General features: G+C 50.7%; 14 protein-coding genes across 14 annotated transcripts; 8 read left to right on the top strand and 6 right to left on the bottom strand.

Moving 5' to 3' along the window:
* Window positions 1-312: 312 nt before the first annotated feature.
* Window positions 313-1,038, bottom strand: AA0111_g10885 (hypothetical protein; the record flags this gene model as incomplete). Its single annotated transcript, XM_028644687.1, has 2 exons — window positions 313-936; window positions 1,000-1,038. 2 exons carry the CDS (start codon window positions 1,036-1,038, stop codon window positions 313-315), a joined length of 663 nt encoding a protein of 220 aa, XP_028501579.1.
* A 751-nt stretch (window positions 1,039-1,789) lies between these two features.
* AA0111_g10884 (hypothetical protein) lies at window positions 1,790-2,020 on the bottom strand (the record flags this gene model as incomplete). Its single annotated transcript, XM_028644686.1, has 1 exon — window positions 1,790-2,020. One exon carries the CDS (start codon window positions 2,018-2,020, stop codon window positions 1,790-1,792), a length of 231 nt encoding a protein of 76 aa, XP_028501578.1.
* A 634-nt stretch (window positions 2,021-2,654) lies between these two features.
* AA0111_g10883 (hypothetical protein) lies at window positions 2,655-3,413 on the bottom strand (the record flags this gene model as incomplete). Its single annotated transcript, XM_028644685.1, has 2 exons — window positions 2,655-3,120; window positions 3,190-3,413. 2 exons carry the CDS (start codon window positions 3,411-3,413, stop codon window positions 2,655-2,657), a joined length of 690 nt encoding a protein of 229 aa, XP_028501576.1.
* Window positions 3,414-5,220: 1,807 nt separating this feature from the next.
* AA0111_g10882 (hypothetical protein) lies at window positions 5,221-6,000 on the top strand (the record flags this gene model as incomplete). The annotated part of the gene is made up of 1 exon (XM_028644684.1): window positions 5,221-6,000. The coding sequence occupies one exon, from the start codon at window positions 5,221-5,223 to the stop codon at window positions 5,998-6,000; it is 780 nt and encodes a 259-aa protein (XP_028501575.1).
* Window positions 6,001-6,706: 706 nt separating this feature from the next.
* AA0111_g10881 (putative aminotransferase) lies at window positions 6,707-8,208 on the bottom strand (the record flags this gene model as incomplete). The annotated part of the gene is made up of 2 exons (XM_028644683.1): window positions 6,707-7,493; window positions 7,553-8,208. 2 exons carry the CDS (start codon window positions 8,206-8,208, stop codon window positions 6,707-6,709), a joined length of 1,443 nt encoding a protein of 480 aa, XP_028501590.1.
* A 1,263-nt stretch (window positions 8,209-9,471) lies between these two features.
* AA0111_g10880 (hypothetical protein) lies at window positions 9,472-12,165 on the top strand (the record flags this gene model as incomplete). Its single annotated transcript, XM_028644682.1, has 1 exon — window positions 9,472-12,165. One exon carries the CDS (start codon window positions 9,472-9,474, stop codon window positions 12,163-12,165), a length of 2,694 nt encoding a protein of 897 aa, XP_028501577.1.
* Window positions 12,166-12,634: 469 nt separating this feature from the next.
* Window positions 12,635-14,005, top strand: AA0111_g10879 (hypothetical protein; the record flags this gene model as incomplete). The annotated part of the gene is made up of 1 exon (XM_028644680.1): window positions 12,635-14,005. One exon carries the CDS (start codon window positions 12,635-12,637, stop codon window positions 14,003-14,005), a length of 1,371 nt encoding a protein of 456 aa, XP_028501536.1.
* A 991-nt stretch (window positions 14,006-14,996) lies between these two features.
* Window positions 14,997-15,266, top strand: AA0111_g10878 (hypothetical protein; the record flags this gene model as incomplete). Its single annotated transcript, XM_028644679.1, has 1 exon — window positions 14,997-15,266. One exon carries the CDS (start codon window positions 14,997-14,999, stop codon window positions 15,264-15,266), a length of 270 nt encoding a protein of 89 aa, XP_028501537.1.
* A 575-nt stretch (window positions 15,267-15,841) lies between these two features.
* AA0111_g10877 (hypothetical protein) lies at window positions 15,842-17,240 on the top strand (the record flags this gene model as incomplete). The annotated part of the gene is made up of 8 exons (XM_028644678.1): window positions 15,842-15,894; window positions 15,949-16,176; window positions 16,229-16,333; window positions 16,384-16,479; window positions 16,533-16,677; window positions 16,851-16,909; window positions 16,969-17,006; window positions 17,074-17,240. 8 exons carry the CDS (start codon window positions 15,842-15,844, stop codon window positions 17,238-17,240), a joined length of 891 nt encoding a protein of 296 aa, XP_028501547.1.
* Window positions 17,241-17,766: 526 nt separating this feature from the next.
* AA0111_g10876 (hypothetical protein) lies at window positions 17,767-18,216 on the bottom strand (the record flags this gene model as incomplete). The annotated part of the gene is made up of 1 exon (XM_028644677.1): window positions 17,767-18,216. The coding sequence occupies one exon, from the start codon at window positions 18,214-18,216 to the stop codon at window positions 17,767-17,769; it is 450 nt and encodes a 149-aa protein (XP_028501548.1).
* Window positions 18,217-18,312: 96 nt separating this feature from the next.
* AA0111_g10875 (hypothetical protein) lies at window positions 18,313-19,340 on the top strand (the record flags this gene model as incomplete). Its single annotated transcript, XM_028644676.1, has 3 exons — window positions 18,313-18,772; window positions 18,827-18,862; window positions 18,922-19,340. The coding sequence occupies 3 exons, from the start codon at window positions 18,313-18,315 to the stop codon at window positions 19,338-19,340; spliced, it is 915 nt and encodes a 304-aa protein (XP_028501580.1).
* A 934-nt stretch (window positions 19,341-20,274) lies between these two features.
* Window positions 20,275-21,048, top strand: AA0111_g10874 (hypothetical protein; the record flags this gene model as incomplete). Its single annotated transcript, XM_028644675.1, has 1 exon — window positions 20,275-21,048. The coding sequence occupies one exon, from the start codon at window positions 20,275-20,277 to the stop codon at window positions 21,046-21,048; it is 774 nt and encodes a 257-aa protein (XP_028501581.1).
* A 3,283-nt stretch (window positions 21,049-24,331) lies between these two features.
* On the top strand, window positions 24,332-25,144 carry AA0111_g10873 (hypothetical protein; the record flags this gene model as incomplete). The annotated part of the gene is made up of 1 exon (XM_028644674.1): window positions 24,332-25,144. The coding sequence occupies one exon, from the start codon at window positions 24,332-24,334 to the stop codon at window positions 25,142-25,144; it is 813 nt and encodes a 270-aa protein (XP_028501582.1).
* A 447-nt stretch (window positions 25,145-25,591) lies between these two features.
* On the bottom strand, window positions 25,592-26,418 carry AA0111_g10872 (hypothetical protein; the record flags this gene model as incomplete). The annotated part of the gene is made up of 2 exons (XM_028644673.1): window positions 25,592-26,283; window positions 26,334-26,418. 2 exons carry the CDS (start codon window positions 26,416-26,418, stop codon window positions 25,592-25,594), a joined length of 777 nt encoding a protein of 258 aa, XP_028501583.1.
* Between the last annotated feature and the right edge of the window lie 258 nt (window positions 26,419-26,676).

The following is a 26,676-nucleotide window of genomic DNA, read 5'->3' as shown; positions in this document are numbered from 1 at the left end:
TGAGACATCCTTTTCGACATTCCCCTTCTCTATTCTGTAGGTTTAGTTACTTTTTGGTCTTTCTTAGACATCAACTCACTAAATGCCATCTTCGCCCTAAACTCTCGCTATTTTCGGCCTAGGTTTTAGACTGGTTCTGATGGATCTTATGCGCGATCTTGTTCAAGATCATCTTGCAAGAAGAATTGAACGCCTCGGCGCTCCTGTTGCATTGCGAGGTAGGGTCACAACCCTCATTTGATTATCGAGTGCGACTGCTAGAGCCTGTGTCGAGACCTTGGTCAAGGTTGCTTACAGAAGACCAGCTGGTCGTCATGACGACATAATGGCGTTCGTGAGGGATGAATTGACTACTACGGGTAGCGTAACGTCTTGGCCGCAGTCGTTAGTCCACCGCGGTACATAGCTGGGAACCTTGTCGTGCGTTCTTAACTTCCCCTGCTTCTGAGCGCCCCGTTCATCAATTCGTCTGAAAGCGGGTCGCTTGCCATTACTATCCGCGCATGCAGGGGCTCCTCCGTAGCTCCTTGCTCTTGCCTTCATGTTTGCTTTCGGTCGAGTTCGTGTCTTGATGTTGGGTCCTCGTCCGCCGATCAAGGAACTTGACGACAGTTCTGCGAGCGCGCTGATGGGCATGTGTACGCTTATCTCGGGGGCTTGTACAGTGCTCTTCTTCTGTCGGCCAAGCCCACCAAAGTCAAGCTCAGAGCTTTTGCTCCTCAGGCCCTGATGGGACGGCTTGGAGTCTAACAGGATGTTGCGACATGCTAGGTGTAATTCTTGTTCGGTAAGTCCGTCGAGAATACGGCGGTTGATCCAAGGCGACTGATCGTATGTGCTGTCTCTAGAGGGATGCTTATCGTGTAATGATAAGGGCCGTGAGGGGATCGGTTCTGGCGTAGAGATATTGAGGGAGACCAACTTGGAGGCAATCTTCTATACGGCCGCGACCTACAAGTTAGAACATGACTATAGACAATGACTAGTGACGATACATACGATGAGCGTCCGCTTACATTGGAATCCTCGCCGCTTCATGGTTGTTGAGTAGGTATAGGGACTGGAAGTGTCGCCTTGGATACAACATGGCTTCAGAGCGCTGTAAAAGTACTAGAATTGTAGCGACCACGTAAGGGATGCGCGTGCGGGAAATCGGTACAGTATGGCCGGCTAAGGATGACTAGCATTAAATAGGATGCGACCGACTACGATCCGTGGAGAATTCCGATCTAAGATCGTGAGGCAAACGATCATCTGAACGGGCACTTGGCGTCTCTACAACCGGCCGGTCCAGTTTGTGGTACGCGCTTCCCGGAGACGCTGAACAACCACGATCAGCGATATTTTCATTTTCAGTAATCCCTGTACATCGACGGAAGTAGCATTTATTCTCCTATTCCCAACAGAACGAGCCGGACGCCTATCGGAAACAAATGATGCTGCGGCTCCACAAATACCGTGTTCGTGCAAGCAATGCACACCGTCAGTTAATAGACGCGCATCACCAAAACAGGCTTCATATAATTAAGGCTGTAAAGCAACACACACAGGTCGTTGTTACAAGGCAACTCAACAGGGTACTCTACGAATTTTCTTGACCAAGTCTTTTACTGATACATCTTTAGTCAGAGGAGTTTGCGGCCGCGAGTGTTAGTGTAGCGGTGTTAGGGTACGCGCTGTGCGCGAGGCACCATCGCCTTCACTCCTATAAGTAGCTTTCTGCTTTTTCCTCAGTGCTGCTTAGTGTAAAAGCCCTGCACCTGCCTGAAGACGGCCTTTGAATAGCTTATTAATAGTCGCGAGCTAGCCTTTGACGTTCTTTCTCTGCTTTGCGCTCGGCAACTTCCTTGACCTGCTCAGCCTGTAGCCGGTCGCGTTCTCTCCTCTCTTTTGCACGCGCATCACGCTTCTCTTGCGCAGTCGTTTGGTTGCACAGCTCGTCAACTTCAGCAAGCTCACTCATTTCAACCCTCTTATCGTCTTCCCCTCTTGGAGGTAAGGGTCTCAAGCAGGCCGTCATGCTTGACTTATAATAAAAGGGCGTGATGTATTAACATGGAGTGAAGCGATTGCCATATGCTAGGCGAGCCTCTTTCTGACGCATCACCAGACACATTTTGCATGCCTTTGTACTATGTGTACGTATATTGTGCGCTGTCAGACGTACTACAACGCTTGTCAGACAAAATAGGACGATCACTAAATAAGCCCTGGGTGTTATTCCCCTTAGGCTACTGCTGCGGCTTAGCCCATCGATCCGTTCCCGTGGTAGCGATAGGGGTGGTTGTATCTACGTTCGTGATTCGGACGTTCCTGGCATTACGAGATAGCGGACATCACGCGATAGCTTTACGGTAATGCTCCTCGATTCCCGATGATCGTAGTGTTTATTGCTATTGACTGTAGAAACCATACAGCCATAGCTTGCAGTCCGTATCCTTACGCCGCATGCACTCCCGGTAGCCTTCTGACACAACAAATTGTAGTATGACAGTGCGCGTGTAGTGTAGGTCGCTAACAACAAGAACCGTGCAGTACAGTGACGTGTATGTGTTGAATTGAAGCACCATTGGATGTTACTCAACTATGATACGTGACTTCTCACTTGACGTTAGAAGTGTTGAGCTTATCAACCGAATGCCAGATATATCGATTCAAATTCTCGCAGTGCCAAATTCTCGGCATTCGACGAGTTTGGTCGCGGAATGAATCAATTGTCCGTTCCCACCCGTTTTAAGCTTCCCGACCAAATCCTGAATGACTCCAGACTTCTTCTGCGCCTCAACACTAGACCATCCCACGAGGATGCTAAACACAGTGCCCGTTCCCTCGCCCTTCTCGCGGCCCTCCAACATCGGCCAATCCTTCTCGACACTCCAGCCCGATCGCACCGCTCGCATGTCAGTGTTGGAATCGAGATCCCCTCCGATCCCGGTCGTGAACGTCTTGCTGACACCTTCTTTCTCCGCAGCGGCTATGTCGGGTGAGAAGTACAACAACGTGACCTGCACCACAGGCGCATTCAGCACGTCCCTGGCCTCGCCATCGAGCTCCACATGGCAGCCGAAGATTGGGTGAGACAAGATTTTGGGTAGGTCTTTGACCGCTTCAGCTCCACCTCTACACGTACCCAACTATCGTCAGCTTCTGGCTCTCCAGTAGCAAAGTCCTCAAACGCGTTTAACTTACGTCTTGGCAAAGTCCATATGATGCTTCACATCGTCGAAGCAGAAGAAGCACCAGAGTCGCAAAGTGTCGTCAGGCTCGATGCCTCCATATGCCCAGTACGGGCCGCCCGGTGCAGTGGTCACGGTACTCCATGCTAAGTCAAGGACTTGGCCTTCGGGGGTCTTGGGGTTCAGGACGTCGTGGTCGGGCTTGACGCCCATGAGGCCGATCTCGACTACGGTCATATTGAGATAGAGATCTTTGGGTATCGTAGATAAGTGGTTGAAATGTTGTATGTATCAATCCTCAAGTCGGATGTGAAGATCTTTTGTACCCAAAAGATAGCTAGGCAACAACCTCTACAGTGTGGGGGATATTGCGTGTCAAGTGTGGAGAATCACGAAAACAATTAATGTTACCTAGCGGTACTACCTCGGGCCATTGTGCTCGCATCGCTCGTGTTCTCTTGGATACGCAATTTCTGACGACAGAAGTTTAGTAGGCTGTGCGCATACAATCATACGGCCATCTGTCTTCGGCTTTCGGATTCGGCTTTCGGCTCCAGATTTCGTTTTCAGGTCCTTCCTTGTCCTTACCTGCGACTTGCTCGTTTCTCACAACCATACGATTTGGCTCGCCGTCGAACGGTATGGCGGCCTTCGTCCGCTAACTTCCTTCGCTTTACCATCTGCATTCTCTTCCCGCATGCCTCTATCTCCCAGGCTTCAACCACCTCCAATTCATGGGTCCACTAAACTTGACGGATGATCGGCAACCACTGGTTAACATCCTTGGCAATCATCATGCCTGTCTGGCGTGCATGAAAGGGCTCTGGGAGCACGGACATGGGTTCCAAATTCAAAAATGTCGATCATCGTTGAGAATAATCGCATTTGTGCCTTGGCGAACGTAGTTCCCATTTTGAGCCATGAGAGTACAAACCCCGGATCGACATTAAGCTCCGATCAGACTAGCGGTCTTGCATGTCAGACGCGATACCTCGTGACGCTGTTTCCTGTTCCTCTAGGATGATCGTACGGGATTGTGTTCAAGCTTCCACCTCTATTATGACTTTTGAGTGTTACATGGTCGAGCGCATACCGAATGCGCCCATTAATCGAACATACCTCTGTACATAGTGAGGAGTCAAATGTTTGAGAGTAAGTATGGTGTACGTAGATTAGCCAGCGTTGAGTGCTCGCGGCATGCTGGTGGCAGCGCCAAGCACAGTCGTGCCCCACACGCACAGCGGTTGACAGCAGCAGGCACCAGCAACTGCGCTTCCTCTCGTCGCAACCTGTATCGCCAACAAGAGAACTCTTCCCGTGTGGCGACGTCCTCGCTGGTAGAAGATGAGAACTAAATTCAGAAAAGCTCTTTGCCGTTCGTATTTTCGAGCGCGCCGCACACCCGCCAGCCGAAACCGATCGCGCCTGGGTGAACCCGAAACCCGAAGCCTCACATTGCGACGCGTCGTTCATGCGTCATGGCGCGGACAACCATCGCATGCGCTTCTTGCCGGTAGGTGGGAGGAATACTCCAGAGGAGAGTTGTTCTGACGCTGTACAGCCGGCAGAAGATCAAATGTATCCACGAGGGTCTTCCACCCTGTCGTAGTTGTTCCAAAAAAGGCCGCATCGAACCGGGCCAGTGCGTTCTGACGAGCCCAATCCTTTCGCAGCCTTCACGTTGCCCGTAAGCAACCTACAAAGTAACACTTCATACTAGTATTTTAATGCTGAAATTCGCAGACCGCCCAGCACTTCTCAGCGAACGAATCTTCCATCCGTATCCGGTGATAGCCATGCCGCTGTTGGGACCGGAACAACTCCTCTTAGACAGCGTGCAAATGCCCAGCGTCATGCATCAGATTCGAACGATGTTTTAATTCAACCAGATGGCACGGAACTGATACGCGCATGCCTGGTCTTCAAACGAAAGTTTCCAGAGCTACGATTCCTCCATTTACCCACCATCTCAAAGTCGCTTCGTAACCTTCAGAGCTTGAAAAGCTTAGAATCACCGGCATTGCAAACTTTCTTTTTATCTATTATGGCTGTTCATGCTGTTTTAGGGAAAGATAAGGCGAGACTACCTACAGCAGATCAATTTGCCACAGCAGTACGAGACCGGATGACGGTCTTGACGCCACCGAGCTTGGTAACGGTTCAAACGCTGTTGGTACTCTCCATGTACGAGTGGGGAGTCGGGAACCGACAGCAAGCCTGGCTGATCAGCGGCATGGCTATCAGGATCATGCAGTCTCTACAGTCTATGACCGCTTCTACAGAACATCCCCCTGAAGATTTGAATGTGCACAATCGTACCTTGTGGAGCTGCTTTATCATGGATCGCTTAATCTTCTCAGGAATGCCTCAGCCATATGCGCTTTCATGCATTTCCCTGCGAACCTCTTGGCCTTCGTCAGAAGAAGACTTCGTGTTTGGCCTGCCCCCAGTGTCGTCACGTCATGCCACAGCTGGGCGAAGTCTCCTCGAGCACATGCCTGGAAACATGGCGAACTCCTACAACGTTCTCGTTAGGGGCTTCGATATATGGGCGCGCATCCTACAGTGGGTCATTAGTGGAGGACGGTTCTTGCCTGATATGAGTCTTCCTGCAAATTGTCCCTGGAATCCTACGTCACCCTGGGCGTCACTATATCAAGAACTACAGGCATGGAGAAGCCTTTTGGAAGAACGGATGCTTTTCCCCAAAGTCTCCGTGGAGAGCCATGCTGCACTCGAACAGGCCGAGCCTTTCGCCTACGTCAATCTAGTCTACTACATCAGGTGCGTAAACACATACATTCTTGCAAGAAGATTCATCTGAGACTTCGAGGTGATAGTCTGATCTTCCTAAACCGCGAGTACCTTCCGTTTCTGCCAACAACGTGCGATCGACCCTCTGGACCAATCGATCCTCCACTGCTTCCTCCAGATGCACCTGTGGGATGGTGGGATGCCAGAGCAACTGAGCTTTTCGCGTCTGCAGGCTCTATAACTACCATCATGGAGGACCTAGATAATGCAGGTGCTTCGCTGCACACGCCTTTCCCAAGCTTCTGTGTTTTCTCAGCAGTAACGATGAATATGTACAGATCAGCTTTCCCATGGATGAGCCCCGATAAACTTCAAGACGGTCGATCACTTATAGAGAAGAATCTCGTTTGGCTTGATACGTTCCGCAAGATATGGCCTGTTGGAGAACGCTGGTGGCTGACGAGCCAGCGTACCAAGCAATTGTACGATCATGCTAGTGCGGACCTGGAGAGGTACCAAGGAAGAGCAAGGTCAGATTTCGACGCCCTAGAGGCTTCCATGCATGACTGTCGGCGTCGAAGGCCGTCAGTTGATGAGTATCGTGGTCTAAATCCTGACGCGAGTCTCACACGGGACAGCACTTCCACACGTCTAGAAGATCAAAGGCTGTGCGAGACGAATTGCGACGGGGACATGTCGGAGATGGCATTGCAGTCAAATATAGGGTGGAGTCAATTATGGCCGTTATGGGATCAAGAAGATAGTGGATGTCTTGTCTACAGTGGGCTTTCGCCAAACACAGAATGTTTGTAAATCATCGGAGCAGAACGTATTGATGAGCATCCAACCAGCCTTTTCACAGTATTGTCGTATGCTTTCTTCAGAGTTGAGACGATGACATCCAGCTCCGCATCTGTCACAGTATATGGAGGCGCAATCAGTATGTGATCTCCTTCCAAGCCGTCCACCGTACCGACACCAGGGTATAATGCTACACCCAAATCGAATGCAGCGAGCTGCAGTGTAGACCCAAAAGCCATTTGCGGAGGGAAAGGCCTCTTTGTTGTAGCATTTTCCACGAACTCTAGGCACCAGAATAGCCCACGTCCTCTTATGTCGCCAATATGTTTGCACTCTTTGAACGTGTCTTGGAGACGTCGGCCCAGCTTTTGTCCTTGAACGGCGCATCTATTTACGAGGCGGTCGCGCTTGATGATCTGCTGGACTGCCAAAGCAGTAGCGCACGAAGTTGGATGCGCCTGATAAGTTTGTCCATGGTTGAATGCCGATGATCCTTCCTTGAGAGCGTCTACAATCTTGCGATTTATAAGCATGCCTGCGATAGGAGCATACCCGCCTCCGAGCCCTTTGCCAATTGTGACAATATCCGGTTGAATATCTTCTTGCTCAAAAGCGAAAAAGGTGCCCGTGCGACCCGTTCCGCACATGACCTCATCTAGATGTAAGAGTATGCCGTACTTGTCGCAAAGTGTACGAACCGAAGGCCAGTAGCCTTTCGGTGATGCCATGGCACCTAGGGTTGCGCCACTAACCGTCTCGCCACTAGTAATGACTTATCAGCTTATCTCAAAGCCATATGGCTGATGACGAGGAAAGCTTACATGAAAGATATGATATTTTCAGGTCCAAGTCGCAGGAACTCTTGCTCGATATCCTCATAAAGTCGCGTAACGTATTCTTCTTCGGTTTCTGCGTCCCTAGCGCCATGGTAGTGGTCGGCCGGGCCAACGAAAGAGACATTAGGAAGCAGGATCTGCTCGTAAGGCACCTTGCGTCCGATAACGGAAGATACAGACATAGCACCGAATGTGTTCCCATGGTATCCTTGCTTCCTTGCAACAAAGATCCTCCGCTGTGTTTCGTTCTTTTCGAACCAGTACTGACGAGCACACTTCATTGCAGCGTCATTCGCCTCGCTGCCACTGCCAACAAAGAAGGCTTTGGCCAGATCATGCCTGTAAGGGCTGCGTTCGGCTGCGCCTTGGTGCTCGAGGATGCACGTGGCCAGATTTTCGGCAGAGTCTGTAGTGTATGCACCCGTGTGCACGTAGCTGACAAGACTCATCTGTCTTACCGTAGCTGCAATAACTTCCTTGTTTCCATGGCCTATTATGGCTACAGCAGCGCCGCCACAAGCATCGAGAATCGATCTTCCATCCTCTAGGAAAAGGTAGTGGCCTGAAGCTGAAACAACTCTATGGGGCTGGTACGCTAAAGAACGGTGCAGGAGCGATGGCTCCGGGGTTGATCCGAACATTGGGTATAGGTTCCGAGAGCAAGTTCCGAGGTCGCGGGATTGTCGCAATTCTGCAAGACAGCTTCGAGTGGAAATAGTCCGATTTTCAGCTGATCACAATATGGCGTTCAACTCGGTTGGCGCGTTTGCGATACTACATGCCGTCGCGGGTTTGGCGAGTTTCGGGTTTGACTTCTCTTCCTTCGGCTAAAGTCCATCAACCACAGTTGATAGTCTTTCCTTCGCGTTTGGCCGAGCGCAAACCCGAAACCCGAAAACTGAACGCAGGTCGCGCGATTCGCCCATGGCATGACGGTTTCTTCAACGGATGCGTGCGCATCCTTCTGTCAAGATTTTATCTCCTAGTCGAATCGTGAGCTCCTCCATGCTACCGACGTGCTTGAACTCTGTCTTCATTATCGCCAATCGCCATGATCGGATGGGTCGAGACGGTGCCTGGTTCTCAATCGTACGCTGCGGCCGTATTCCCTGACCGGCAGATAATTCACTAGAATATCATCGCATATGTATGCAGGCTTCATATCCACACATTGTGCGACAATGAATGCGTGACAGAGCATCCAGCCATGACATATCGTAAGCGTTGGCTGGTGGTTGAGTGGGGAACTGTGTGGAAGAGTCTTGGCACGACGGAGGTGCAACACCACTGCAGCTCACGCGTCCACCGCCGCCCGTTACACCCTCCATTAGCATGCGCATCTTCTACAACAGTCACTATGACCTTCGATGATACTTCGCGCGACGCTCGCTGATCTCACGAACATCACGACCCACAGCTTCTCGAGCAACGACACGTTTGCGGCGCGTTCGGCGCCTCCCGCCCGTTAGCTTTACCGTGGCCTCCACCATTAGGAACACGAAGAAGCGTCACGAGACATCGTATTCGACATGCGCGGTCGCTGCTCTGATTGGGTCTGAACGTCAGATTGGGGCTTGTACGATAACATCTCATAATGGTGGGGCTTGGTCCGCGTGTAGCATTGATCCTCCGGTCGCATTCCTGGACAGGCAAAGAGGCCGAAGATTGATATTGGAAGTGGATCTTGTTCAAGATCCCCATGCTGGAGTTTCTATTCTCTCCGCACACACGAGGCACATTGGGCAACGTGACTCTGCTATACGAGGCGAGCATAACAACCGACATGCTCTTAAAGCTTCTACGGCATCCACGCGCCGCTACGGGATTGGTGCTCGTACAGATATAATGGGCGTCATGGGCGCGATTGCTCATGCGCAATCTCACACTCGTTCACATCGCTGGCCATGGGCAAGTTCTCTTCTGCCATTGCGGCCCTTGTCATGCGTGCGCAGCTTGTCCCCCCAACACTGGTACATGCTCGTGGACACGCCAATGCGATCCTACAACGAACGGCGAACGACGCGCCAGCGATAAGCGGCGTTCTCCCGGGTGCCTACATCGTCGAATTTGCGAACGAAAATGAAACACCAGAGAGTTTCTACGCGTCCCTCGCAGCCAGCGGTATCAATGTCGAACATCGCATAAATCTGAGCTTTCGATTCTTCAATGGCGTATCTTTCCAGCTCAAGAGCTCGAGCTCGAATTCGAGCGAGTGGGACTTCTTGCGTCAGATGGGGGCACAACCACAGGTGGAAAACATATGGCCGACCCGTATCACGACACGTTCGCGTGAGGACAACATCGCGGCACCCGCTCAGCAGAAACACATCAAGCGGCAAACTACATCTGAAAATAACTTTTCTCCTCATGTCATGACTCAGGTTGACAAGCTGCACAAAGAGGGCATCACAGGCAAAGGATATCGTGTCGCTATTATTGACAGCGGAATCGATTACACCCATCCAGCGCTTGGCGGCTGTTTTGGTCCAGGCTGTCTCGTTGAGATCGGGTATGACTTCACAGGCGACGACTACAACCCCGGCACATCCCCATTGAAACCCGATGACGATCCCATGGACAACTGTGCTGGACATGGCACACATGTCGCAGGTACCATCGCCGCTCAGCTCGAGGGCAACAAGTATGGCTTCACTGGATCTGCACCCGGGGCAAAGCTCGGCGCGTACCGAATGTGGGGTTGCGCATCAACATCTACCAATGAGATTGAACTTATGGCATTTGCTCGTGCCGTGGAGGATGGGGCCGATATCATCTCCTACTCGAATGGCGACGCCTCAGGCTGGTCGCAGGACGTACGCGCTACCATCATCTCGCGCATCGTTGATTCTGGCATTCCAGTCGTCATTTCTGAGGGTAATGACGGTGGCCAGGGTATGTTCTACGCTTCCACGCCAGCAACAGGAAGCAGTATTACGGGCACAGGAGCGGTTTCTAATACACAATTTCCTACCTTCCTAGCACAAGGTTCTTACACAACGGATTCCAACGCTACTACCAACAGCACCGCCAACTTTGGTTTCTTGATGGGCGTTCCCAAGTTCGCCAACGATACAACACTTCAACTATGGTCTGCTGCCGATGTAGAAGATGCTTGCACGCCGCTACCTGACGACACACCAGATCTAAGCCAGCGCATCGTACTTTTGGAGTTCAAGGATTCACGAGCAACTCAATGCTACCCGCAAGACCAGGGCGCCAACCTCGCCGCAAAGGGTGCGCGATTCATGGTATATTACGAGCGCAGTAATCTGACCATGCGCGACGAACCTTATGTATACGCCGATGGTATTCAGGGTGTCGTCAAGGCTGTGCCATATGTTGCTGAGCGTTGGATCTCTCTACTCTCACAAGGTGCCACAGTCTCTGTGACTATCCCAGCCAACGGAACCCAGACCTACCTTGAGGTGCTCGAGAACAACGAGCGAGGTGGTTATGTCGCAGGTGAATTGACCAGCTGGGGCCCAAGCTGGGAGCTTGGTATGTCACCGCAACTCGTATCGCCTGGAGAGAACATCCTGAGCACGTATCCAACGGCTTTGGGTAGCTACCGCGTCATGACTGGCACGAGCATGTCAACGCCATTGGTCGCGGGTGTTTACGCATTACTCGGCGAAGTATACGGCAAGCTGGAACCAAAGCGTCTCCGCAGGATTCTCACACATACCTCCAAGCCACTGGCCTGGCACGACGGGAAGACTGCTCATCCCGACATCCTCGCCCCAGTCGCACAACAGGGATCTGGGCTTGTGCAAGCTTGGAATGCTGCTCATACTACCCTCGAGATCAATGTTGATAGTCTGATGCTGAACGACACGGACCACTTCGTTGGCATTCATACCTTCACTATCACCAACACTGGCTCCGCAGAAGAGGCTCTTGGTTTGGAACACCGCAAAGCTGTCACAATGTACACTATGGATCCAAAAGCCGATGTCTTGCGTGTCGGTTCATTCCCCAACGCCATCGCAGAGTCGTGGGCGACCGTATCCTTCTCTTCCGATTGCATCACCATTCCTGCCGGCCAGTCTGCCAACATCACCGTTGGGTTCACAGCACCTGTCGGCCTTAACGCAACTCTACTGCCCGTGTACAGTGGCTTCATCGCCCTGGGCGACAAGCTCGTTCTCCCTTACCTTGGTGTTGGGGGTAGTATGCACGCCATTCCTGTTCTCACATCGGAGACTGTTTACCTTGCCCAAGGATACACGCCCGCTCCCGCCAACGCGTCTTACGTCATTCCACGACCGGATCCTCAGAACCCACCTATGACTGATCGCGGTGATATGTTCGCAACCCCGAACGTGTACATCAATCCTACAGTTGGGTCACCTTTGCTGCGTGTGGAGATCGTCCAGGGCAACAAGAACCTGGGTGCATTGGCTGGATTTCCGCAAACGTACATCGCAAGGAGTGAAGTTCGCGCATACTTCAATGGGCTAATGGCGAGTGGGGAGGTGCTTGATGAGGGCTCGTATCGTATGAAAGTGAGCGCGCTCCGCATCTTCGGTGACGAAGAGAAAGTTGACGATTGGGATGTAGTAGAGTCTACTAGCTTCGCGGTGCAGTACGCATCGTAGTAGAGTTGGTGTGTGATGTGGGGGCTGAAGGATCGCGATCCTTGCACATTCGCTCCCTGCAAGGCTGTCTCAGTCGCAGCCGCCTGGACCGGCGTGGCCATTGCATGAAGTCTACTCGCATGTACCCGTATTTGATCAAATCTAACTTGCCTATTGGTGGGCACCTGCAGTCGCCAACGTTGTTGCAGCACGACATAGGTAAACCTTGCGAGCCGGGTAATCGTCAATTACTGAAACTTCGAAAACTGCACGCCTTACCATCTGCGGCACAGACGCCTCAGGCTCTCAGCCTCACCATCCACGACGACTGAACTTGCGCTACCCGTATTGGTAATGACTAAGATGTCTCTTCATCAACATATCGCGGATATAAGTATGTCTCTGTATGTAGATTGATCGCATTCAGCATCGGATCATCATCTACATACTACACCCATACGTCCAGGTTGCTTTCTGTGCTGCTCATGCGATGAGATTCTCACTTCTATTCCTCAACACCTTGCTGCTGGTCCTTCAATCTGCCGCATCACTAGCATTCATCCCCTCTGGAGTGATATCCGCTCAAAACACAATCACCTCGCCTCCTTCCATTGCAATACCGCCTTCTCGCCGCGATGATAATTTCGCGCCAAGTATTCCTCCGCTCTCATTAGACCTACCATCAATCGCTGCGCCGTCAATACCACCAGTATCCCTCGACCTCCCGACCCAGACATGCACGCCTGGCTTCAGTTCATACGCAACTCCAGGTATTGATGGCTACGTCCCTGCGGATGCATGCAATGCGCTATGGGTGTACTTCCCGAACTTCGCTGCAGCAGTAGCTTTTTCCATTTTGTTTGGCGTCCTCACAATCGTACATCTGACTCAAGCAGTCGTGTATCGTAACGGCTTTTGCTGGGTCGTCATCATGGCCTCTCTTTGGGAGATGGGAGCATATGCTTTCCGTGCTCTTGGATCCAAGAACCAGCAATCCTCTGGCATTGCGACTGTTGCTCAGATTTTAGTTCTGGTGGCTCCCATCTGGGTCAACGCCTTTGCATACATGGTCTTTGCTCGAATGGTTCACTTCTACTCGCCCACTCGCAAAATCTGGTTTCTCTCGCCTTCTATCCTCGCTCTGGTCTTCGTCACTCTAGATATCGCTTCTTTCGTCGTTCAACTTATCGGCGGTGGAATGGCTGGCCCTGGTGCGAGCGCGGATGCACAAAAGAAGGGCCTGAACATATACATGGGCGGAATTGGTATGCAAGAGGGCTTCATTGTTCTTTTCTTGGGCTTGGTCATCAAGTTTCACCGCGACCAGCTACGGGCAGAAAGAGTCGGACGCCTGACTGCAGACAAGATAGGTTGCTGGAGATGGTTGATCGGGGCGCTTTACGGATGTTTGCTGGCGATCACAATTCGCATCGTCTACCGCCTCGCTGAGTTCTCTGGTGGTCTTGACCACAGCAATCCTCTTCCGAGCAACGAGCCTCTCCTGTACGTTCTGGAGTCGACACCAATGTGGTTGGCCATCTTGGTGTGGAACGTTGTTCATCCAGGTCGCTTCATTCGTGGCGATGGCGCGAAGATGCCGCGTTCATGGCTTTCTCGCCATCTGTGCTGCTGCTGTCGCAAACGTCGCTGCGACGAATGCCATAGCAAGCTAGGCCACTTCGGGCTTCATCACCACCATGTGGTAGATGATGCGGAACTAGAGAACGGCAGGGAAATGTACCCTATCCAGATGACCCCCGCAGATCGCGTCGTTGCTACTCCGGTCGATCCTTTCCTGGATGCATCATCTCGTGCCTCGTCTCCGTACGGCCCGGACAGAGAGCGGGAACGATGTCGGTGAGAACAAGTCCGGTATCTGAATTTTGAAGTTCCAGGCAAGGAAGAAGATTCACGTGACATTGGGGGGACAGCTTGTGCAGATTGACCGAGCATCTTGTTATCACTCCGCACTCCGCAAAAGGTGACGCAGTAGGCCGCCCTTCCGCGGTCCGATAGTCTGACTCTTCAGTGCTGCACCAACTTTGAGAGAAAAGAGGATTAGTGATCTTTGATCTTCAAACACTTTATTTCTCTACATTCTACGTAAGACTTTGATAATCGATTAGCTTTGTGTTCATTCAACCCACAAAACTGAACTTTCTCTGTTTCTGAGTCTCGAAACCTTAGCAGCTCTGCGCATCTCAATCTTTTGTTCTGTGTCGCCTGCTCTGTTGTGAAGAATAACTCATGTAATAGATTTGTAACGAATGAACACTAATCTACATTGTTTGAGGTAGGGCATCCCACCTCGGCTTACTATACTAGAAAATTGTATAGCTCGGACGACTACCGGTTCGGCGATTCTCGAGTAGTCAAGGAAGTAAGCTAGCTCCATCGCTTCTTAGCGCTGTAAGGCGCTAGACGTCGCAACGCACAGATCGTGATTTTATCTTCACGTCGTAGCTTTAGTATCTAATCTTGTCTATGCTGCGAACAGCTTCATATAGTTACTCTCAGCATTGCAACAATGCTGTGCTGTTAGATAGCCCACTACAACATCGAACGCATTCAGGGAAGAATAATGACAAATATCGTCTTACATCGCACGGGCACTCTTGTCCGCTTACACCCAAGACCTTTGCATTGTAAACCTTGGAAGATACTTCGTATGTTCCGGTTGCTTGCGGCTTACGTTTTTCTAGGCAGATGTCATGTTTAATTCTACAGATTATAAAGTCTTGTGTCGCGACTGCAATACAGTCTATCTATTCAATCAAACATCTCCTACACACGACTTTTCCAACCTTCAGCACATAGCACTACCCTTCTTTGAAGAACATAATTCCACGACAATGAAGCTTGCTCTCATTGCTCCCGCTCTGCTCAGTCTCGCTGTCGCAGGACCCCTACCATCATCCGAAGGTGTGCACGTCTTGACAAAGCGTCAAACGCGCCCTATCGGCTCCTGCGACCCCGGTCCGAACTTTTGCGGCTTTTCACTCGAAGAATGCAATACTCAGCTCGCGGCTCTTCGTGCCCCCTGTACAAACAGGTGCATTCCCCAAGGTCTTCCTGTGCGTGTGGAATGCCTTGCTCCTCGCAACCTCGGTTGCTTCTGTTAAGGGGATGGAGTCGGAGAAACTGGGGGATAGATCGAGTGTAGAAGGACTAGTACAGCACTTTTGAATACAGACAAAAAAGGGATTTGGTTTTCGCCCATGCTGAAAGGAACGACCTGTCCTCCAGTTCCTGGAAGGTATTGTTACGAATACACAAGAGGACGTAGACGATAAATGATCAAATTAGCCATCTCAATACACATTGTCGCTTTGGAGCTAGAGTCTTACAACACTCTCAAGAACTCACTTCTAAATTGGAATGCAAGTAAAGAAGAAGAAGAAGAAGATTGTAGTCGATGGGATCTGCGCAGCTACTGGTCCGTGCACGCCACATAGCTCAACGGGCTGATTAGTTATTGCCTTGTCTTTGCTGCCAAGCTGCCAACGCTGCCGGCATTGATTCCACGTGACAGAAGTAATTATAGCTACGACCTAACCAACAAGGCTACTTTGCCCCACTTGCCAAGGCGCTTCGGAGTGTTCATACAATGTATGTCCGTCTTGTTCCAATCGTCGTATAAGTATCGTTCGTCATGCTGTTATGTCTAACCATCGCAATAAGTTTCTGTCGTGCAAACATGGTTGCTGTATCAGCCTTAGCCATTTTCTTCGCGATCACCGGAGGTGTCCTGTAAGCGGTCGGAAACTATTTCTAGATTGATTTGTTGGCTGACACTCGTCCCAGAGCCTCGGTGGGTGGCACTCAAGACACTATAGTCTTTGCAAATGCTGAGCGTCGCAACCTGCACCGGAAACCCCATCCAAGACGTGCGGACAATGCGACTTTGCTACTGCCGATTGATGTGCGCTTGTTCCCGGAGGTCAAGTATGGGGAACGCGCGATGCTAATGCGTTCGCAGGTTTATATGCACGTTATAACTCCTGGTGACGTCAAAGGGGAGGGATACATTAGGTATGCTCCCGTATCTTGTACGCCGGATAGTCTTTGCTGATTTCCTTTCAAGCGACGCGGCGCTCAGTGCGCAGCTGGAGGTCCTGAACGATGCGTTCGAACCTGTTGGATTCCAGTTCAATCTTCTGAATACGACGCGCACAATCAACGAGTATTGGTAAGCCAGCGGAGACATGTTGTAAAGGTGCAAAAACTGATATTCCCCAGGTACAACAATCTTTTAGAAGCACGTCCGTCTGAACGAGAGGTATCGGCAGCTCTGCGCCAGGGCGATCTCGCTACGCTGAACATATACAGTATGGGGTGAGTGAGCATACCCACATGCTCTGCAACGAGAGCTAACGTCGACGTAACAGTGTCGTCAACACCACAGAGACTGCCTGGGCGACGCTCCCTGCCTCGCAGGTATCTTACGATGGCGTCTTCCAGAACAACACAGCATTCCTAGGGGGCAGCTGCCCTCTCAATGAGGGAATTACGCTTGTCCACGAAGTCGGTCATGTAAGTACAGCATCCACCTCGACTCTCACAAAATTCCTGCGTAAAGTGCTCATATGACGATTACTAGTGGTGTGGTCTCTACCATGTCTTCAGCTTTGGCTGCGCTGTAAGCTACGACTACGTAGGTTCCATCATCATCTCACATTCAAATCACCTTTTGATTGAATATTCAGGTCGCAGACACGCCAAATCAGCAAGCACCCGATGCCTCAGGTGGATGCGATATCGGACGGTAAGACAGCTCATTCCACCGCGCTTTGTACAATGCCAACTGACTGACTCCATAAACAGCGACTCATGTCCTGACCAGCCCGGTCTGGATTCCATTCGTAAGCAGTCGATCAGCAACATGCGCAACAACAACAACATCGGCTATTACTGCTGACATTACGCTAGATAACTACATGTCGTACTCGGACGATCATTGTCGGTACGAATTCACGCCCGGACAGATCCAGAGGATGCGAGAGCAAATGGCCAAATTCCGCGGTGTCGTGTATCCTGGCATCGACGTTAATAACATCCCCGAAGACTCGGTCGAGATTCCACCTCCAGAAGAGTAAATACACAGGACCAGGGCAACGCTCTATTCTTTTGCGCGGATGTTGTCACATACGGCGGTGGGGACACGTCAACACCGCGTCATGGATACCTCATACAAGGAGAATACCAGACAGATAGAGGAATAACAAGCTCTACCTTACAGCCTACATCATCCCTCGATAAGAAAACTTGTACGGATTAATAGCATTGTGGTCCTCTGGGTATTGTATCTGTAGGGTTTTACCAATGCAAAAGTATATTATACCCCTTACCTCACTCGTTCTCCCAATAGAAGCGCACATTCTTTGCGGTGAGCTCTTTCATGTCTTGAGCCTTGCAGGTGAAGAAGAAAAGTTGGGTCAAGACTGTTATTAATTCTAGAGTACGCTAGAGACTGACCTAATGTTTGCGTCATTCCTTGTACGTGGTGGAAGGTACCCTGCTCACGTCAAGAGCTGCAAGAAGCAAGAAGAACACCGTACATTCTCCAGTTCCCCGATAAGCCTGCCCGCGCCGCACCTACCGCTAATAAAGATGACTTTCAAGTTACTCATCCATGTCATCGTCATCAGCGACAGTCTGTGTGTCTGATATCTCCTTGTGCTGCTCCTTGAGGGTGCCAATGTACTCCTCCATGAGCCTCGTAGGCTTGAGGCACTGCGAAGTAATCTCCTTCGCGTAGTAACGGGTAGCCTGCAGTGCAAAATGCTTGGTGGCATCTGTATCAGCTGAATTCCCAAGGTTGTCCCACAGCTGGTCCAAGTTATCGTAAATAATCGCAGTGCCGCTGTGGTAGTCGATGAGAGCATCGATGCCGGCTTGCTGGGAGTCCACGATGTGCTGCATGATGCCAATGTGGTCTTTCAACCACTGAGCACGTTCAGTGGACCTCGCGGGCCGGAAGCCGCCGTTATCGAGAGAGTGGTTCAAGACCTGGGTAAGCTGGGCCTTAATGTTCCTGCGCCATTCCTTGTTGCGATCGTGGCTGGATGTCATCGAATCCGTCCGGTACTCGTGGCTGCTCACGTGGTCTCACTTCTTCTTCTGCCACAAACTCTTCAGTTGCAAGCAACACCAGAACCGCCAACCAGAATGCCCCCAAAGCCCAGGAAGAAGAGCGCGAAAGCGCCAGCGCCACTCGTCGACCCAGATATATCTGACCCTCTCGCTGCATGCAAAGAAGCAAAGATAGCTACCAGAAGGCTGAATGAGATGACGGAGGGCGATCCGGGAGTGGATGAACAAACAGCAAAGGCGGCAGCGGCACAGTGGACTCTCATAGAAGCTGGCACGAATTTGGCGACGCGACAACTCCTCGAACGGCCAAGCCTCCCAGAGGAGAGTCATGAGGTACAGTTGGGGCTGCTGAAACTGGGAGATCTCTTGCAACAGTATCGAAAGGCCGAGACAGACCTTGTGAAGACACAGTGCATCCAGCTGATGCAGATGGCTGCCAAGTCTCTTGTGGAGGCTGGTACCAAGGACGGTGGATTCCAGGTGGGCAAGCCATGGGTTCCATCTGTCAAGGACGACGAGGATGGGCAGAATCAGCGTGAGTACCATCATCTTCGCTGCTCCAATACCGTGTGCTAATGTCAGTTTCTAGGCATGCAGGATCCTATTGAGCCTATCACCAACGATGGTGAGCCGGACGAAGACGCTTTCCTACCGTATCGAGAACCGCGAAAACCGAAGACACAGACGTTGGTAAACCCCGACGGTACTATCATGTCCGGGAAACCGGGCAAGCCATAGCGGAGGACAAAAGGAAGACTGGCAATGACGAGATGGCGGATGTCGAGGAGTACAGCAAGGAGCATGGCCATGGCGACCACGAAGATGCACACGGCGATGTCGATGTTGAGGCGGGTAGCCAGGAATCGGATTCATCCGTCTACCCCGAAGGCGACGCCAGCTCATCTACTGTTGGAGGAGGAGGACAGGAACAACAAGGAGAAGCTCTCGGCGCATTGAGGCAGCCCTTGTCAGAGGTGGGAGCTTTATGCACAGTCTGCGACCTCTCCAAGCCTGTGAGCGCCTTCCGACTTCTGTGGCGTGGAAAGGGCGAGTGCTATGAGTGTGAGGCACAAGAAGATGCAAGACCTAGAAGCAAGGGTTAGTCCGGTTGTCACTTCCGAGTCGGCCTGGGCATTCTTGGACACCTGTCACCGACGCTATTGTTCGTCGGCCAGTGCCCATCTTGAGCGCTGGACCCAATCCATAGTGAATTATACCCTTCTTAAAACTCGATTAGATGTAGGTGATGATGCCCACGATAGATTGTTCCCGCCGGACGGCAGAGGTACTCTGATGTTCTCATTGGGAAGAAGACTACATTGGTAATATGGACGCTATGGGCGAGAGCGAGGAAGAGGACAAATTGCCGAGAAACGCACAAGACAGTGTCATGCAGGTCCATGGTGGGCGCTTATTGGTGCACGACTACCTGGAAACAGAGAGGGATAGTTTGATCGCATGCCTTTATCAATATGTATCACACGGCTACCTAATCGACAGATGGCATACAGCCGTGCATGAGTTGAACTTCGCGGTTCCAGAAGACCCCCCACATGCCTCCGGAGAGAGGTTCGCATGGCAGAGATCGGGAGTCGCCATGGCCGAGAAGTCCTGAGAGGTGTTTGCCTCACGAATCGTCACATCACTGTTCACGAGCCTCCTGTACATGCTGCCGTTCTGCATCGTCACTAATATTTTCGACGAAGCGCTCAAGCTGAAAGGATCGGGACATAAACAGCGTCACTATACCTTACGTTGAAGCTTACATTGACTCTCGAAAGGAAAGCTAATAGTAACTAGAAGCATTGTAGGCTTCTAGACCCTTTGTATTCATACTGTCACTCTCAACATATGCTATCGTAGTAGGAAAAGGTCTGGTTTAGCGAAAGCTTTAGTGGGGTCGCACGCAAGAACTAATGTGAGAAAAACGCATTGGACAATGGTGATCCCAGCTTCGCAATGGGACTTTGCATTAGGGCCGAGCAAGAGTCGGGATCTCCTCTTCTCGTGACCTACAACGACTGACAGAAGGCGGCGATGAAGAAGCGGCCAATCGATCTAAAGCAGGCTACAACACACTTCATCCGCGCAGTTCACGATCTTAATGCCAACACGGAATCGTCTGGTAAGGCTATGAGTTTGCCACGTTGGGCAAGCATAGACGAGAACGCCATGGACACAAGGGAGTATGCCGAAGCCATGACGACTTGGCTACTCGAGGGCGGCTTCCAGGGACTGAGAGAGCTGTCTATGAAAGAACTCCCACGCCAAATGAATGGCGTGAATATGGAAGGCATGGGGGACGTGGAAGACATGGAGGGCATGGAGGACATCGACGATGACACAGCCGAGTTCCAGCAGCCAGACGCACCAAATTCGCCTTGTATAGAGGTACGAGACGACAAGACGAAGAAGAACAAGAAGGCCAAAGGTCCAGAGAATTTGACCAAGCATCAGTTGTTCTTGAATCGGATTGGCAAGATGAAAGATATCGACGTCTTCACTCCTCGCTGCAAGGCACTTATGGAACCCTACAAGGACATACAGAAGAGATGCCCTGGGGAGAAGGTCATGATATGGAATCGTTTCTACAAAAGCCTAGTCATCATCGCTGGGGCCATGTGCCACCGCTATGAGATCAATGTTCCGATCTTCACAGTGTTGCTCGACACGGAACAGCGAGACAACATGCTGTACACATGGCAGGGTTCATACATATCTTCGAAGGTTCCCATAAGGTTTCAAGCAAAGGCTGGCGGCACTGGACTCATATTGGATGCAGCCTCGCATATCATATTCTCTAAGCTTTGATGAAATAGTCTTAATGGTATGCAAGTTGAGCGATGGGCATTAGTAATAGGCCAAGACAAGATCGTGCACGTCCGGAATTTGACATCCATCAGTAGCTTCAGCCTGAAGCTAATCACAGTCCTTTCTGTCGTCTCTCGACAACTCAAAAGTGCCTGAATGCTGCCTCATACAGAACCCTTTCTCTTTCCTGATGAAGTTACTGGGAGATTTTAGAGCTTTCATTGTCATCTCCTGATAGCTAGAAAGTCTTCTAGTAACTTCAGTCTGCATTTTCGGGTTCAGATGTTCGAAGATCACATGCTAATGTCGCCGCCCGTGCCCATCAGAACTATTGCCCTAATCGGTGTCTTCTTGTCTCAAACCACCAGATTTCAGTATCACGTGCACAAATAGCTCTTTGCTTTCTGTACACTATGTCTCGTGCCTAGTGCTTGTTTCGTAGCAAAACCTGTTGATAGGCTGCTCTTTGTCGTTGAATGCCCGGCCTGAACAGATAGATAGGCCAGCGTCAGTAGTCGTATTGTACAACAAGTCGATCATTTTCCGCTGCTTGTAGTATCGAAAATGGACATGATTTTAATACACAAACTTGAACTTCAACAGTAACTGGGCCTAAGAAAGTCCAGACTCTCGAAATCAAATGCCCAATCAATATCGATTTCCGTGCTTGGCATGTGTTCGCCTCCAGCATCTTATCCTCGCGATTCTATATGTTTTCGAATTAGTCATTACATTCCCATATCTCATGATTGGAGTTGTAGTAGAAGGCAAGCGAACATACCTTCCGAGACCCTATTGATAACTTCAGATCGAAGCTTTTCTCGGCAGCTCTCCAACAACTTCACAGCCTGTGAGCAAGCCTGTAGTTGCACTTCATTGTTTCTCAAAGTCTGTAGAGCTTTATGCCAGGAACTCAGATATGGTTCGCAAGACAGGTCGATGCCTCCGCTGGCTTTGGGAAGAAACGCGGCCGCAAGAAGAACGCTAGCAGCGGTGTAGAGAACTGTCTAAATCAGCATGTTATTTGAGAAAACATCTCCAAGCCTTTCTTACAATATACTGCGTGCCAACTAGACTGATTTGCACGACATGTCTCGGCCTTGTGAAGTACGTCGATAGTCTGCTGCGCCGTCAAGATACAAAGACTACGGATCTCTCGGAGAGTGCTAGCACCAAGTGACATAGTTAAGTCAGAGCCGCTTCCTTCAAGCAACCACGGTCGAAGAATGAGGAGGCGAACGTAATGTATCCTTAAAACTGGTCAGCTGAACCTTCCTCCTTAATCGTGGCGTTGCACTTACCTGCAATGCAGCACCTGCGCTTGTCCATGTAACGCGTCCCTCGAATGGGCTAATACAGCCACATGAGTCCCTGATAGCCTCAAGCGATCCGGCATGCTGTTCACTAGATCCTCAAGCTGTGAATTCAGAGACAGAGTGTCGACAAGTCTAGACATAGGCTTTCTATCTCGGTGCCTATGACCATCAGTGTGTTCTTCTTCATCTTCTTCTTGTGAGTCGTGAGACACGGCTAGAACATCATCAAGAATCTCGAACAGGCCAAGAGAGTACACAAATCCTTCGACATAAGAAGGAAGACCTAGCGGCTGGAAACCTTCACCTGCACATTGGAGAAATGCGTCATCAATCGCCTTGGGAGGCATTGTCTTCCATGATCTGGGCAAAGTCGTAGGCCGTCCGAAGGTCGCAGCTGACATTCTTCATTTCTCGTTTAGTAGCTGTCGATGTGAATGACCTTAAAGCTGAATGACTTACCTGTCCAGGATGACGCAACAGAACCAGATCCTGCGCCTCATTTCGCGCTTCAGTTGAGACTCCTTACCGTGAAAAGAGGCGCTTTCTCGAAATAAGCCCAACCCTATGGCTATACGAGTTCCAGTACCAATCATGTCCCAACAGCGATTGGCATATGCAGTAGAATGCAGATAAATACTCGTGAGTAGAAATATTTGAACATGCGACTGTGTAGGATTATCGATGGCGTTCGAAGATACGAGATCAAGTGACATCTTGTAGAATGCGTCTGCTCTTGTAACACGATGGTCGAAAGCGAGTTGTTTGTCGTATTGAATGCCGAGGGCAAACACAATGTACAAAATGGCCTGAAAGGTGTTGCTTTCCTCGCTGTTCTTGCGAGTTCCAGTTCTGTGTGGCTCGCAAAGATGTTCGTATGCTTGCAGAATAGTCGGCCGATGCAAGAGGGGAAATATGGGGTGAATGTTGTTCCAGAAGCTTTCCATGAGATCAATATCAACGTCTGGTTCTGGAACAAAGCTATTCACTGTTGGTGCATCGCACAACCGCGAAGAGTGATCGGCGTTTCCGCTGTATGGCGACGATATGGTCTCTGGCCATACTGGCCGTTCGAGTCTATGTGCAGTAGAGCTGACTTGGCTTGGGAAGGGATCTGTTGAAGAATCCGCGTGGGTTGTCTGTCTAATGAAGCCTTCTTCTGGAGATCCACCTATCACTTCTGTTCGTATAGTGGGAGGCTGATATGAAGCTTCCTGTCCTGTATCTGGAACGTAGAGCTGCGGTGAAGGGTTGAGATTGGCCCAACGATCGGTTCGAGAATTCAGTCGTTCAAGCAATCTCAAGCGACGCTCAGTATCGTAAGCTGACCTTGAATTATCTTAGAAGATGGATCTGGTAGAATCGTGCATATACGTCAAAGACCTACGATGAGGTTCGCATCGAAGCCTGTTCATATCGACATTGCAAGTGTCTTTCTTGACAGGACCTGCAGAGGGGGCGGTCTCCACTACAACGGGTCTTGCGGTCTCGACATTGATTACAGGCAAGCAATGTCTTGCGACGCTTGTGGAGCTGCATCGCTATGACAAATTGAAACCAGTAACCTGGCTGAGTATCGAGGATATGGAAAAACGAGACTTGACGGTGCAGGTGACTTTGTGAGCTATTATGCCAAGCCGCGGAGATCGGGATCGGAATCGGGACCGGAGCAAGGTATTACTGGCCATTCGGCAGTGCTGAGGAACCGCGACGTCACTTACTCCGTCGAAGTACCCACGAAGAATTCTATTGAGCTAAGTTGCATTGCAGACATGATAAATCGCATTTGGGCTGCTATCGTGCCTACCGCGGGCATGCCGGATAACCCGAACCGTATTCGAAGTCCCCGTACATAGCTATGTATATATTTATGGTTTGTCCACCTGGTTCTGCCCACGCACTACAAGAAAAGTCCACACCTTGCTCACCTCTAGCACATATCTTTCCAATTCACGACTCACTTTCTGACGATGCCTTTCCTCGATCTTCCGAATGCAAAACTACATTACGATACCTTTGGCAACGGGCCATTGCTACTCTGCATTCCGGGTGCAGACTGCCGTGGAGCTGTTTTCCATGACGCAGCTAGACACCTCTCCCGCAGCTTCAAGGTAGTTTGCTACGACCGCCCAGGTTATTCTCAGAGCCAACACATTGGTGCACAAGACTTCAAGAATCGGCTCTCGACAGATGCCGATGATGCCAGCGCCTTGATCGCCCACCTTTCCACCGAAGCTGTTGCAGTCTTTGGCACATCCTCCGGCGCGATCGTTGCCACACAGCTCCTGATTCAACACCCGGACCGAGTGCACACTCTTATCGCCCATGAGCCTCCAGCATTTGCGCTACTGCCTGAGCAATCGCGTACTCAAGCCGCTGGCCTCATTAAGCACATCTACAGTTTGTACCGTGAGCAGGGCGTACAGGCAGCAATGGAAGTCTTCTCTGGCGGCCTATCTGCAGGCGAGGAAGGCGCAAAGATGAGGTTTTGCATGGATCCTACGCGGGGAGATGAGATCCGTGCAAACTCCATGTACTGGTTTGAGTTCGAGTTACGCCAATATACGTCTGCTTTGCTGGATCTGGAGGGCATCAAGGCCGAGAAGACGAAATTTGTGCCGGCGGCCGGGACCACGTCTGGAGATGGGCCTGGCGTTGGGCCGATTACCCTGCTTGCTCACATGCTTGGCAAGGAGGTAATGCGGCTTCCTGGGGGTCATATCTCATACATGCTTGAGCCTGAGGTCTTTGCTGATTCCTTGGTAGCTTTTTTTAGAGAGTAAGATTCAGGAATAGGACATTTGTGCCACTTGAATATAGTCTTTTCATTCTATCTACAACCCTATTCAAGAACCTGTCTGGATTCGAGGTAGATTTGCACATAGACGCAGTGCCAACGAGAGCCTCTCCATCATTCCCTTGCATTGAGTGGGGACTGTAGATTTGGACGGTCCTTGGTGTAACCATTTGAGATTCCAGGACATTTGATTGATTGATGTGAAGTGGCACCGTACACAATGGAAAAACCGAACATGTATAGAGATAACAAGCTTTACCCTACAGCTTACATTAGCTCGTAACAATTTTTTATTTAAAGACTAATAGTGTTATAGACTTCTAGATTTCTATTAATATCTACATCAATCTTAATACGCTTTATTGTAGTAGGAAGAAGTACCCTGCTCTAAGATGATGTTGAGTTTTTCTCTTTGATGTAGTGGTGGCAAGTTTCAAGGAAGTTTGACCCCAGAGAATTCAGCGCAGATCTCGAGTAGCATGTCCTGGCTCTTCTCGTCTAATGTCGCCTTGTGGGGGGTTCCCTCTCGCTTGCTCGGATGGAAATAGCTTCCACTCTTCTTAGCCTTCTCTTCCTTTCCTTCAGCAAGCATAACATAGCTCTCAACAGCCGCGTTAAGGTCGCCAGATGCTGAACTGCCGCCCATCTTGGTAGCCACCCAGCCTGGGTCTAGTGCGTTGCTCTTAACGTCGGGCCACCTGCGCGCGAAAGCTTTGGCGAAAAGGACGTTGTGTAGCTTGCTCGCGCAGTAGGCCGCGTTTGCGGTATACTCGCTCTCGCCGCGCTTCGTCCAAAGGATGTCGTCCAAACTAGGAGAGCCCATCTGATGCATCTCGGAAGACATGAATACCAAGCGCTTTGGGCGATTGATCAACGCGGTGAGCACATACGGCGCAATCGTGTTGACAGCTGCAAGTGCAGGAATGCCCTCGCTCGTCTTGCGGTAATCGCCCTGATACAACCCAGCGTTGTGAATCACACAGTCGAATGCGCCGAGCTTGTTCACTTCCTCTGCCATGCTCTTGGTCTCGGAGAGGCTCGACAAGTCGCCCGTTACAACCTTCTCAGCGCCAGGGCATGCGGATTCGGCGTCTTTAGCGCGTTGAGCGTTGCGCGCATGGAGGACTTGGTCGCGTCAGCAAGCCAGCGATAGGCAGGGTCAGGGTAGCACAAACCAACGGAATGTCCATCTGCAACAAGCTTTTTAGCAGCGGCCAAACCGAGACCGTCAGAAGAGCCTGTTATGAGAATTCGCGCCATTGTGGAGAGCGGATTGGAGTACGGTGGTGTGAAGAAGCTTGAGAGAAAGCCAGGTATTGCAAAAGGAACACGAAACGGCTATCGCGAAAGCCTTTATGACTTTATTGCATCATTGTCACAAACTCCGGACATTTCGGGAGCTACGGACGTCCGTACATGCCAACATCGAAATACGTGGGGAAGAAACGAGCTGGCCCGGCGAAAAACCACCGATCCAACCACCCGCCACTTTCCAGGCGGCACTCCTTCTTCAACGCT

This window comes from Alternaria arborescens (genome assembly GCF_004154835.1).
Source record: "Alternaria arborescens strain FERA 675 chromosome Unknown contig_40, whole genome shotgun sequence".
In the NCBI taxonomy this organism is placed as follows: domain Eukaryota; kingdom Fungi; phylum Ascomycota; class Dothideomycetes; order Pleosporales; family Pleosporaceae; genus Alternaria; species Alternaria arborescens.
This window is presented reverse-complemented; position numbering and strand designations above follow the sequence as displayed.